At 33.7% G+C, this 13,542-nt stretch overlaps 1 protein-coding gene across 1 annotated transcript; it reads left to right on the top strand.

Moving 5' to 3' along the window:
* Positions 1–9,053: 9,053 nt before the first annotated feature.
* LOC133301469 (calcineurin B-like protein 4) lies at positions 9,054–13,160 on the top strand. Its single transcript, XM_061501098.1, has 9 exons — positions 9,054–9,152; positions 9,285–9,535; positions 9,895–9,977; positions 10,101–10,160; positions 10,672–10,780; positions 10,926–10,978; positions 11,873–11,953; positions 12,038–12,150; positions 12,855–13,160. Exons 2-9 carry the CDS (start codon positions 9,388–9,390, stop codon positions 12,916–12,918), a joined length of 711 nt encoding a protein of 236 aa, XP_061357082.1. The 5' UTR covers positions 9,054–9,152; positions 9,285–9,387; the 3' UTR covers positions 12,919–13,160.
* Positions 13,161–13,542: the final 382 nt, after the last annotated feature.

Below are 13,542 nucleotides of genomic sequence, written 5' to 3'. Positions count from 1 at the left end.
TGTGTTCCGCCATAGTGTACGGACTGTGGTCAGGTTGTATGATATGTATGAGATATATGATATAGATGCATTCATATAGAGCTATATGATAATATGATATGTTTTGTTATGATATGACTTCTGTAATATGATTTCTGTAACAATATCTGGCCATTGATTGTATAGTACCCGGATGTTCCGCTTTGGGGTCCTCCCTCGGGAACACGTGCGTTGATTTCCGCTTGGGGTCCTCCCTTGGGAATGACTGCGTACGCCTCTGATATGTTCTGGTTCCGCTTTGGGGTCCTCCCTCGGGAACACGTACGTTGATTTCCGCTTGGGGTCCTCCCTTGGGAATGACTGCGTACGCCTCTGATATGTTCTGGTTCCGCTTTGGGGTCCTCCCTCGGGAACACGTGCGTTGATTTCCGCTTGGGGTCCTCCCTTGGGAATGACTGTGTACGCCTCTGATATGTTCTGGTTCCGCTTTGGGGTCCTCCCTCGGGAACACGTGCGTTGATTTGCGCTTGGGGTCCTCCCTTGGGAATGACTGCGTACGCCTCTGATATGTTCTGGTTCCGCTTTGGGGTCCTCCCTCGGGAACACGTGCGTTGATTTCCGCTTGGGGTCCTCCCTTGGGAATGACTGCGTACGCCTCTGATATGTTCTGGTTCCGCTTGGGGTCCTCCCTTGGGAACACGTGCGTTGATTTCCGCTTGGGGTCCTCCCTTGGGAATATCTGCGTACGTTTCTGATAAGATATGTGTATATGTTTTGTTTAGTTATGATATTTGATTATATGACATGTTTTATGGGATATGAATGATGATTTTGTAAATGATATTTGTTACGTACGTTGATTTCCGCTTGGGGTCATCCCTTGGGAACGATTGCGTACGTCTCTGATATAACACGTTTTGTTCTGATGTGAGTATTGTGATGATTTTTGTAAAAGATATTTGTTACGTGCGTTGATTTTCGCTTGGGGTCATCCCTTGGGAATGACTACGTTTGTCTTTGATAAGATATGTATATATGTTTTGTTCAGTTATGATAATTGCTTATATGATGTTTTGTATATTATGTATCTGACTGTCATGCAGGAAGTGAGCCCAGGGTATGGAGGGTTTTCCATAAACCTGGAGTTTACTAGAGATTCGTCTCTAACCCCGTTTGGGGATATGATTTCAGGAACACAGTTAATTGAAGAGCCTCATGTGACAAGGACACTAACCGTGGCTAGAGGTACTAGTATGAGGATGTGGAGTTCTGGGTGGTCGGATGCTACTATTTGTTTTAGACGTATTTTTGGAAAAGATGTATTGTTGCATAGTGTTCATATTCGATACATGTACATTTATGTATTCAGGCATGATGATATTACTATGTAGTATTCAGTTATGTTATGTATTGGATTGCATGCTATTAGATTTGTGGCACGGAGCCAAGTTCAGCATGCGCCCATAGATGGGTATCTGAGTATATTTGCATGACCGGTACTTCTGGAAATATATATTTTTTAAACTGTCTATCAGGAACTCTTGAGAGTGGGATTGGAAAATCCCCAGTTGTCCGATTTACAGAGGTTACTCTGTCCGATTTTCGTCTCCGTAAAATAAGAATTAAATTAGAAGAAGTATGCAATGTGATATGTCATGTGAAAAAGGATTAAAGAAAAAGAAAAAGTTAGTTCGTATTTTCGTAAGTTAAGTCTTCCGCTGTTTCTGTTAAGTATCATATGCATGTTAATTGAACCGGCTCGAGGCTGGGGATGTAACAATCACCATGACTCAATTTTTTACTTTCTCTGACACGGTAATAATACGGCTGCAATAGCTGTCATTTTTGCTCAGTACAAGGAGGGCGGGAGAAAAAAATATATTATAAAATAATAATAGTAATTCAACGAATCTAATAGTTAGAACTAAAAATGCAACGTAACGTAATCTTTGAATTTTTTTTTAATTTTTACAACACATGTTATAGTGTCAAAAAATGTCAGACACCACACGTTGATATTTTTGAAGTGGCAATACTTGGTAGTCGGCGAGATTATGATTTCTAACTGTCAGTGGAAAGCGACAAGAAAACTAATGGCTCATCAAAAGAGAGAACCATGGTCTTATTTGTCGTCACTGTTAAGTTCCATAACTATATTGTTCTGTTTATGCTCTTGCATCCACTTTCTTCATCATTGATTAACCCTGTTCACGGTTCTGAATATTGCTTTCCTATGAAAATTATACAATAGGCTGTTTTTATATATAAATTTTTGGCAAAACGACCGTTCTACGGTCAAATTTTAAATGTATCTCCAGACGATGATACATTTGAAAAGAATCGCCAATGTAGAGCAGTCAACCACGTAAGGTTGACTGGCGTGTTCAGTCCCGCCAAGTAGCAAGACGGCACTGCATGCCACGTCTGCCACCCCTGCTGTCCCGCCAAGCCACCTGACGCGTTGCAGACCCGTCAATGTGCAAGCCGGCAGTTATCCCGCCAGGTAGAATGACGCGATCCAGTCAGCATGGAAGCCGTCCACCATTGTGACGTGAGTGGCTGGAATGGCTACCCAATCAGCTTAATCCCGTCAACCATCTTGACGGGTTATGGCTGTAGATTAAAGCAAGATACCAAATGGAGTTAAGGGAACTCAAGGATCAACAGTTTGGGCTAACAGCTAAATCTTCCTATTGTAGTGACAGAGAGCACAAAACAGAAGATGAAGTTAAGCCACCTTCATTGACAGAAACATTAAAAGGAGGCAATAATAGGATTCACTTGAAACACGTTCCTAACAACTGGAACTGTGATTCAAGTAACCATCCCCATGTCCATAAGAGCACTCATTGGATTCTTTTGTAGATTATATATATAAATCCACCTTATAGATACTATCTGATTTCTACATCCTGCCCACCTTTTTTCTTAGGAATTTCAACTTATTCACATGGAAAACTACTACTAGTTATAATCCTATGCCCCCCAAAAAAAGCATCAACATACACTGCAGTGTTAATTTATTTAAAAAATAAAATAAAAATCAGATTTTGGTTAAAGGATATTAATGATCGTGAATTTGATAATTGAGGCGTGTAAGTTATCCAAGATAACGTTCGATGAAGTGGATGTAAGTTACCAAGATAACGTTCTAAAGAATATACTATTTATCAATTTATTGTGCTAACAATAACGTTTATCAACCTTATTGTTAAACTTTAAATTCATGATTTTTCATCTATAATTTTTTTGGTAGTTTTTTTTTTTAATCTATTTATTTGAACAGAACAGCGTTAACTTTTTTTTTTTTTGGGATACAAGGAGAAAACAAGATAATTGGGAAGGGATAAAAACATGATAATTAGGAAGGGATACAAGCAATCTGTTAATCTATTTAATGTTTCTGTCAGTGAAGGTGGCTTAACTTCATCTTCTGTTTTGTGCTCTCTGTCACTACAATATGAAGATTTAGCTGTTAGCCCAAACTGTTGTTCCTTGAGTTCCCTTAACTCCATTTGGTATCTTGCTTTAATCTCCAGCCATTCCAGTCATAACCCGTCAAGATGGTTGACGGGATTAAGCTGATTGGGTAGCCATTCCAGCCATTCACGTCACAATGGTGGACGGCTTCCATGCTGACTGGATCGCGTCATTCTACCTGGCGGGATAACTGCCGGCTTGCACATTGACGGGTCTGCAACGCGTCAGGTGGCTTGGCGGGACAGCAGGGGTGGCAGACGTGGCATGCAGTGCCGTCTTGCTACTTGGCGGGACTGAACACGTCAGTCAACCTTACGTGGTTGACTGCTCTACATTGCCATTCTTTTCAAATGTATCATCGTCTGGAGATACATTTAGAATTTAACCGTAGTACGGTCGTTTTGCCGTCAAGATAAGCCACACAGTTTATATGTTCACTTTCTCATACTCCGTTTATGTAATATTTATTATTTAATTATAATTAAACTTATGTTGTTTTTTTAACGCACATGTTTTATTTCTATCACACAAAAATGAAGTGTATCTAAGCATTTTGATTGTCACTTTTTGTATAAAATATTTTTGCCCCTTTGTTAATATGGAAGGAGGGTACTCATTATTCTTATACCCGTAGTTGACAGTGACACTTTATCTCGTGGATTCAAGAATCTGATCACGAAATCAGGCAAAACCTGATCACTCCACTAAAAAGAGGAAATGAATAATAATCATTTAAACGAAGTGAAACTGGGTTTCAACATTTTTTTAAAAATCCATTTTTATTTCGTTGGTAGTTTTGTGTTGAGATATATAAAATCATTAATGTAACCTCACCTAATAGCTTAAGTTTTTGGGTTGAATTGGTTCTTTACATGATACCAGAGTCTCGGTGTACCGGGTTTAATTCTCTTCGCCCTCACTTTCTTTCTAGTGAAATTTCTTTCTTCGCACAGGTAGATGGATCTATGCATTGTCCACCTTTCAAGCCCAGTGGGCTCTCGTGTGAGGGGGCGTGTTGAGATATATAAAATCATTAATGTAACATCATCCAATCGCTTAAACTTTTGAGTTGAATTAGTTCTTTACATTTTGTAATTTCATCTTTTTTATTTTAATTGTTTTTAAAAAAATTCTAATATTGTTTATTGAATATTTGAATCTTGATCACTCCCTCTCAGTTTGTTGAGCCAAAATTTCGATGTGTAGAGTATATATATATATATACATATATATATATATATATATATATATATATATATATTTTTGGAAATATTTCAATCAGTTGATCGTTTTACGACTAGTCTGATATGGGGTCCGATTCGGGACGGATCCAGGATTAAGGCTTTAAACCCCTCCAAATGTGATACTGAAGAGAATCAAACACATGCACTCACATCTACTTGCTCGGCTCCCATGCGCCAACTGAGCTATCATCGTTTTGGTGAGAGTATATTTTCAATCCTTCCCTATATCAATTTTGGGAGAGATTTAAAATCTTAATCATGGGACCCGCCCCTAATCGGATTAGTAACGAAATGATGAACCGATCGAAATACCAAAAAAAAAAGAGTTGAAATATAACTTCGAGAGAGAATAAGGTAGATTTTGAACAGGAAAATTTCATTTTCACTCGTTCTGATCTTATGATTTATCATTTGATTCTATGTGATTTTAAAATTGTCATTTAGGCCATTTGTGTTTAAATAATTTATCATTTAACTCCTTGTTGTTTTAAATTTTCACTTACACACATTGTTTTATAAAAAAATATCATTTAGACCCCTTGTGGTTTTATATATACATAAAATTTTTTTAATTTTCTCAACTTTTATCTTATATTATTATCATATTATAAATTAAAATTATGTACTGAAAAATATAAATTATTTACTTAAATTATTTTTAATCAATAATAATATCAATTATATCCTTATAATTTTATACATATAAATTTTTTTATTTTATATCCTCATCTAATGCATTTAAGGAAAATAAATAAAAATAAATTTAAAATTTTTTATTTATTTTCATGATGAAAATAAATTCAAATCAAACATTATTTTATTTTATCTATTTTTTATCCAATATCGTTATAAAATTATCTAAAGAAAGTAAATATCTTATTTTGATAATACATATTTAATTTATCTTAAATAATCTTTTTTATTTTTAAATATATATTTAAAATGAATTAACAATTAAGATCATTTATAAGTTAACTTCAAAATAAATAACATTAATATATTTTAATTGAATATTTAATTATTGATTTTATTTGACAATATCATAATTACATAAAATAAAATTTTGAAAAAGTAAATATTTTTATATTTATAGGACCATAAAGGGTCTAAGTGATTATTTTTTGTAATCACAATGAGTGTAAGTGAAAATATGAAATCACGAGAGGTTAAATGATAAATTATTTAAGCACAATACATTTAAGTGACAAGTTTATAATCATAGAAAATCAAGTGATAAATCATAAAATCACAATGGGTAAAAATAAAATTTTTGATTTTTTTGAAAGGTTTGTGTATTCCTAATTGTGATTGAGAGGACAAGCTTAGAAATCACAATTGTCTGCAATATGAAAATTGGTTTTCCATTGTTTGTAGTTTTTACCATCCATAGGTTTTTGACTCATAATAGTAGCTAATGGATTGAAAGATGACATTTTTTTGAAAAAAAAATATATACAAAGCACACGGTTTACAAACAAGAATAGCAATAAACCGATTAATCGCAAGTAGATTATAATAACTACTTTTGTTTATTGTTAACAATCATTTACGTTGGGCAAGTCACTTGTAAAAACTAAAATTGTTATTTGGGTCTTCGGTGCCATTACTAGATCCTCGTTGGGTATAAGTATTTCATCACATTCACTGATGAGTACTCAAGATTTGCATACGTGTACCTGATGCGTCATAAGTCAGAAGCTTTTGAAAAATTTCAAGAGTTTAAGGCTGTGACAGAAAAATATCTTGGTGTTCAAATCAAGACTTTTTGGTCTGACCGAGGAGGTGAATACCTATTTGGAGAATTCAGGTCCTACCTGACTAAGGAGGGGATAGTTTCACAACTTTCTTCTCCAGGGACACCCCAACGGAATAGAGTTACTAAAAGGAGGAATTGAACCCTTCTAGAAATGGCAAGGTCTATACTCAGTTATTCGTCTCTGTCTGATTCATTCTGGGGATATACTTTACAAACTGTCATGTACTTATTGAACTTAGTTCCATCCGATCTGTTTCAAAGACACCCACATAATTATGTTATAACTATATTAATTTAAATTGATCATAATGATTAATTATTTATGTTATAACTATTAATTACTTATTTTTTGGATTGTTAATTATTTTATTTTAATTACAAATATGTTAAGTTAAAGTATTTGAAAATGTTATGTAATTAAATTTAGGAGTTTTAAATTAATATTATTTAATTTTATTTAAATGACACGTGTCACACATGCACGTAACCAGCTGCTCAGCCCAGCTAGTTTATCACAGTGCGACACGTGTCACAGTGTAACACGTGTCACACCGCCACGTAAACAGCTACACAGTCCAGCAATTTTAGCCACGTAAGACGCCACGTAGCCCAGCGTTTTAGGCCAGCTGCCACGTAATCTAGCTGCGCTGCGCAGCTAGTTACGTGGCCAACCAGATGTTGCCACGTGGCCAACCCTAACTCACCATGTGGCATAGCGAGATTGATGACGTGGTACTTTGGTAAAAAATTTCTGAGGCGTGGCATTCTGGTAATATTTTAGGTAAACAGTGGCAATTTGATCGTTGTCCCTAGAAAAGCTGTATATTAGAGGCTGTCGTTGCACTGTTAGGTGACTTTTGTGGCCCCAATAAATGCACCACGTGTCCAAATAATAGACTTGACACTATCAGCGACTTTGATAACATGACAATTTGAAAAAATATTTTGGATCTATGACATTTTGATAATTTTTATTGAAAAAGGTAGCAGAATGATCAATGTGTAGAACCTTAAAACAGCTAAACAAGGAAAATGTTTCCGTAGCACAAGGATTCATACCAAACACATTTCGTCATCTCTTGTCACATATGCAATGACATAAACATCTTAAATTCTTAAAACAACATGATTTTTCTTTTATACAATAGTGGCATTGAGATTTGAACCTACAACCTTATAAAGATTATCTAAAATCTCACGTTACTAAACTAATCCTATTAGCTTCATGTTATTTTTTATATATATTAATTTGTAGTTCATTTTTGTTACCCTATTTTTATTATTATTTTTTAAATAATAAAATAAAAAGTATATTCCAGTTTATTCTTTTATTTTTGTTCCTCATAAATAACAAAACTATAATTATGATGTAATAAGAACAGTGTGTATATAGTAAAATTATTCTTAAACTGAAGGATTATGCTATTAAACGATCACTTCACAATCAGTTGTGACTTAGTATTTTTTAAAAGTAAAATTTAACTTATATATTGACATTAACATTACTTTTATCCCAAATTAATTGAGTTGAATTGGATGGTTAATAAATTTAATAAAAAGTAAAATGTCGAGGAAAAATAATAATTAAGAAAAAAAGTGTGAATGGTACTTGCGGCATATGCATATTAAAATATAGAGAAATGTTATACTTATAATCTATTTTCATATATAACTTCTTACAACCATATCTTAACCGTTGATTTTCGTCAATCAACGGTTAAGATTTTCACAAATCAAATTTATTAATTAATTATTAATTCATAATAAATGACAACCGTTTATTGGCGAAAATCAACGGTTAAGATATAATTGTAAAATATTATAAACGAAAATAGGTTATAAGTATAACCTTCTCCTAAAATATAACCTCAAAAAGAAAAATTTATTATAATTCACATATATCTTTTATGAAATTTTGCTTAAGGTGATGTTTGGTTGGAGGATTTTTGTAGGATGCATGGGGAAGTGAGGGTGGACATTCAATAATACCATGTTTGGTAGCACTTAAAAAAAAATGCTGGGAAAATTGTATGGCCGGTGAAATTTTGTGTGTGTAATCTTAAACCAAGTTCTCAAAGAAAAATTCCACCCAGCGGGTGGTATTGTGATTTTGAAGGGTAAATGAAAAAGTTGATGCTAAAATTATTTCAATATTTCCGGTAAAATTTTGATCTACCAAATAACTTTTTTTAACTTTCCTATCAAACTCATTTTTCTACCACTTTCCTACTAATTACATTTTCCCAGTATTCAAAAAATCTATATCCAACCAAACGCTCCCTAAAAAAAATCGTGAACATTCATATATCAGTTGAATCAATTCCTTTTATTTTAAAATTTTAATTTTAAATGCATCTAACATAGTCCATACGCATACGTAAGCTGGTCTTACTTAACCCAGAATCTTGCACCACGTATTGCCTCACATTACCTAGGATGCATAAAATAACTTTTTTTTTTCCAGGTTCATATTTTGCTAAGAATAAGGAATATAAAATGGATTTTGGGGGGTAGAATAGGAAGTGCAATAGGGAAAGGCAAATAAACTTAAACTCGAACATGAGATTCCCTCATTACTTCTTTTTCCTGAATTTAAGGATGTGCTTGTTCTACCCGTTTCTTGTTTAGTTGTAAAGTTGACTTCTTCACGGTTTTCTGCATTTTACTTTCTGGGTTTACCAAAGAAAAATAAGGTCTGAATTGATTTTCTGCCACCTTAAAAGCTCACATTCTTCCACAGTTCAAATTATCATTATCATTTTTGCATCGTTGATCGTTATATATTTCAGATTTCTGATCACTATTCATTCCCATATTATGTATAGGCTAAAATTTTCATTGCCAGGGTGGGCGGTGGCAGGTTGAAGAACTTCAATTCAAGAGCAATCTTTCAACAAATTTTTGAGCTGGAATAGACTTTTGGATACAATGGGTTGCATACCCTCAAAGGTAGCAGAAAATAAGCCTCCACCATCCTTCGAAGTAGTGGCAGATAAGACTCTACCCTCAGAAGTAGCAGAAAATAAGCTTGGACCTGGTTATGAGGATTTTTCTATTCTTGCTTCTGAAACACCATGTGAGTAAGGAAATCTTCCTTTTCTAATATCTTAAATATTGATTCTGCCATGAGTAACTTGATCCTTTGGTGCAGATTTGATATTAACTTCTAGGGCTTTGAATGTGGAAATTTAATTTGTTTTGTGCAATGTAGTAATCTGATAATCTGTAAAATCATGAATACATGTGTGATTAGTCAAAGGACTTCTTATATACCCAATATCATAATAGTTATTGCATAATAAAAATGTGGAGTTTCTTAAATTAGGTAGTTTCTTTTCCACTAATGTTGTATGAAAACAGTTCACTGTCTTTCCATTACCAATTTTATATGAATAAAATCTGCTGAGTTGAAACTCTCTTTCTTATGTCTGGCAGTTACTATAAATGAGGTGGAAACCTTGTACGAGTTATTCAAAAAATTAAGCACTTCTATTGTGAAAGATGGATTTATTCAAAAGGTAATTTTGAATTTCAACATCCTCATAATTTGAATAGCACAGTGTCAATAATTTTGTACTTCTTACATGCATTTCTTGTAGACAGTTTATAATAATAGATTTTTATATTACATGTATTTACAGGAAGACCTTCACTTTGCACTTTTCAGAAACTGCAACATGCGAAATCTCTTTCTGGACAGGGTATGTGGATCTAATTGTGTTGTTCTTACCTGATGGTATGTTCTGGTTATGGACAATCCTATTTCTGTTATAGTTGATTTGAGTCATTTGACAGTATCGGTTGGCCAAAATAAATTTCAAACGTCATAATTAATTAGGTTACACTACTAAATTGGAAAGCCTTTACTAGCAATTCTCCTTGTATCAGCAAGAAGGAGTTTGTACTTAATGGTTTTAGTATTGTTTTGTTCTCTTAGTATGTAACTATGTATGTGCAATTCCATTAATGGCATGCACATATATATATATATCCCTGCTATACACCCAAAAAACCTTTGCTAAATGCTATTCAACTAGCTTGATAATGACTTAATGCCCAATTTATATTTTCTGGTTGAAACAGGTAGTTTACATTTCTTCATTGAATGGCCTATCCTATTGATATTGATGTGCAGTTGTGTTGTTTAAAGCTAACCCTGCTGATCATAGTCATGAGTTTTTATTTTTTTCGTGAAATTCTGATTCCACGCAGATGTTTGATCTTTTTGATGTCAATCGCAATGGCCATATTGAGTTTGGGGAATTTGTTCGATCCTTGAGTGTCTTTCACCCAAAAACTCCTGAAGCAGTCAAAATAAAATGTAAGAAATACAGGTCATGGAATAGAAGCAATGTGGACCATTCCAATTTGTTTATCATGTATATGTGATAATGTAATGTAAAACAAATTATAGAATGATATTGTAAAGTAAATGATTACTCATTGAGTAAAATTCTTTTTGGCAGATGCATTTAAACTGTATGACTTGAGGCACACTGGTTACATTGAGCGTGAAGAGGTAAACACTCCCCCGGATTTTGATGAGTCACCTAAAAAGAAATAAGCTTGCATAGTTAGTAATGATAAACATAAGAAAGCATTAGTGTGAGTCCAATAAACACTTTGGATACTGAACTAGGAACATGATTGATAAGTTGCACTTTGACCATTTTGGATACCATTTTAACTGCAAGCCTAGGCTTTTTACACATATATTGCCTTTGTAATATATCTGTGTCTGTACTTGGTACCATCCTGGTGTATAATCACTATACTAGCTTCTCAGTCAACCTCTCGAAAAGCAGAAATTGGATATGTTAATTGTTATGAAGGGTTGATCCTTCATAAATGCCCCAAAACCTGAGTCATATTTAAACCTGGTTTACAAAAAAATTGAATGAAGTATATGCTTTGTTCATTGCTCACTCCTCCTTAGGTAGCAATCATGGGGTTAGATAAGGGCAGCAGAACCTATATATTTGGTTCAAATATCATGCTGAGCTGGGTTGGAGATCAGCAAATGGCAAGGAACATTTATGTAACTTTGAGGAGGAAGTTAATTGGATCTTTGAGCTCTCTTAATTTCTTGGATTTCAATATGTCATTTGGAAAGATAGGAGCCCCCAGAATAAATTTTAAGCAAGTAAATCACTAGTATAAATACCCAAAAGTTCTCTATATAATCTGATTCATGAATCTACTAATTTGAATTATTCTTAAAATGAAAGCATAGAAGTAACTAGGAGAAGTTTATTGGATAGTTTTCTTTTAGATTTATCTCTTTTAATAAAAAAAAGAGAAGTTTATTGGATAGTTTTCTTTTAGATTTATCTCTTTTAATAAAAAAAAGAAAGAAAAAAGAGTAACTGCTCTTCGTTTAACTTTGGAAACTTTTTCATATGAAAATTTACAGTTGAAGGAGATGGTGCTGGCAATTTTGATTGAATCTGATCTGGTTCTCTCTGATGATGTGGTTGAAACAATTGTGGACAAGGTTTGTTTTCATATCAGACTCTGAAATCAACATTCTAAAATTTTCCTATGCAAGCTTCTCATATTTTCTGGAGGGTGTTGACAGACATATGTGGAAGCAGACTCTAAAGGCGATGGGAGAATTGACATAGAAGAATGGAAAGAATATGTGGGAAAGAATCCATCATTACTGAAGAACATGACTCTACCTTATCTAATGTACGTTTTAAATTCAATGACATGAGACATCCATTGCTTGCATAATGAAGTTCTTGACATGGCTTCAAATTGCATTCAGTTAAACGGTTTTTCCTGTTTTGTACTTATGAGCATTTGGCATAATTAGCATATATATTAATATGGTTCAGATAACTTTTGAATTTAAATGGAACTTTTCTATAATTCACATACAGCTGATGTCTGATGATGCTACTTGGTATTACAACTGACCAATGTATTTTCATTAGCATTGGTCGTGTCAATATGATGGAAATTATTTTACCTTTTTTGTTGTTGTTGGGATAAACAGTTCTTAGGTTTTACATGACCAAATACCTTGATTGTTGGTGTTCATTCAGGTATAACTGGATGTTTATATAACTGTATGTTCTTTCTTTTAATATTTGTCAGTCTATATATGGCCCACCTGGACCTAAATTTTGGTTACATGGTTGATCTCTTTTTCATCGATTACTCGACTAGTCTGATTAGAGCCGGGTATGACCACATAGGTGGCGAAGCTCTCCCTACCAAGTTTTAACACAGTTGCATTCTTACATGGTTGATCTCTTGTGATGAATTAACTGATGGCTATTGCATGATAAACAACATTGATCACAACACCTGCTTCTATTTTTTTGTCATCACTGTGTTATTCCAAGTAACATGGTTGTTTCTAAATCACTTGTTGATTTTAATTTCAGGGACATAACTCGAGCATTTCCCAGTTTTGTGCTGAATGCAGAAACAGAAGAATCACACTCGTAGCTTGAATACCAGAAAAATCTATCATCCAGAAACTGAGGGGAAGTGTGGCCATTCTAGTTTCCGAATCTCTTATCTTTCGTGGCTATTGAAAGGGTGGCCCTTTCCTTAGAACATCTAGAAAAGCCTGCAATTTCTACTTTTAGAAAGAAAGATGCACAGAGTGAGAAATTTTTGGCACCTAATTAGGCTGCGGAAGCTAGTCCCGTTGAATCTTCAAACTGAAAGTTTTTAAGGCTCATGAAATTGCTTTTGTTAAACTCAAATGTATAATTCTTTGTTAACATCCTTTGATTGTAATATGGTCCAAGTGCCTCTATGATCATCAAATATCATAGAAGGGTATTCCATACTAATTACCTACGTTGTGTTTTTCATCAATTGATGATCTATTACGTTAGAGAAATATAATAAAAAAATTATTAATTAGCTTTCACGTAACACCTTAACATGTTATATTTTTTTTGGATACAAGTAGAAATTAAATACATAACCTAATGCAATTTACTTAAATTTCTCAGCACTAGACCAATTCTAGTTACTTAATTTAAATATTTTGTTAAAATAATAGAATGAGAAAAAACATTTTTCTTCTTACATTATTATCGTCAAGGCCTCAAACCTGTA

This window comes from Gastrolobium bilobum, unplaced genomic scaffold, assembly GCF_033153095.1.
Source record: "Gastrolobium bilobum isolate Gb01-03AN ecotype WA unplaced genomic scaffold, APGP_CSIRO_Gbil_v1 utg10838, whole genome shotgun sequence".
Taxonomy (NCBI): Eukaryota; Viridiplantae; Streptophyta; class Magnoliopsida; order Fabales; family Fabaceae; genus Gastrolobium; species Gastrolobium bilobum.
This window is presented reverse-complemented; position numbering and strand designations above follow the sequence as displayed.

What these genes read in the sequence shown, in the direction of transcription:
- LOC133301469 (XM_061501098.1), top strand. Translation starts at nt 9,388, where the DNA reads ATGGGTTGCATACCCTCAAAGGTAGCAGAAAATAAGCCTCCACCATCC. An exon ending in TCTTGCTTCTGAAACACCAT is followed by an intron (nt 9,536 to 9,894) that starts GTGAGTAAGGAA and finishes TATGTCTGGCAG; the next exon opens with TTACTATAAATGAGGTGGAA. An exon ending in TGAAGCAGTCAAAATAAAAT is followed by an intron (nt 10,781 to 10,925) that starts GTAAGAAATACA and finishes TCTTTTTGGCAG; the next exon opens with ATGCATTTAAACTGTATGAC.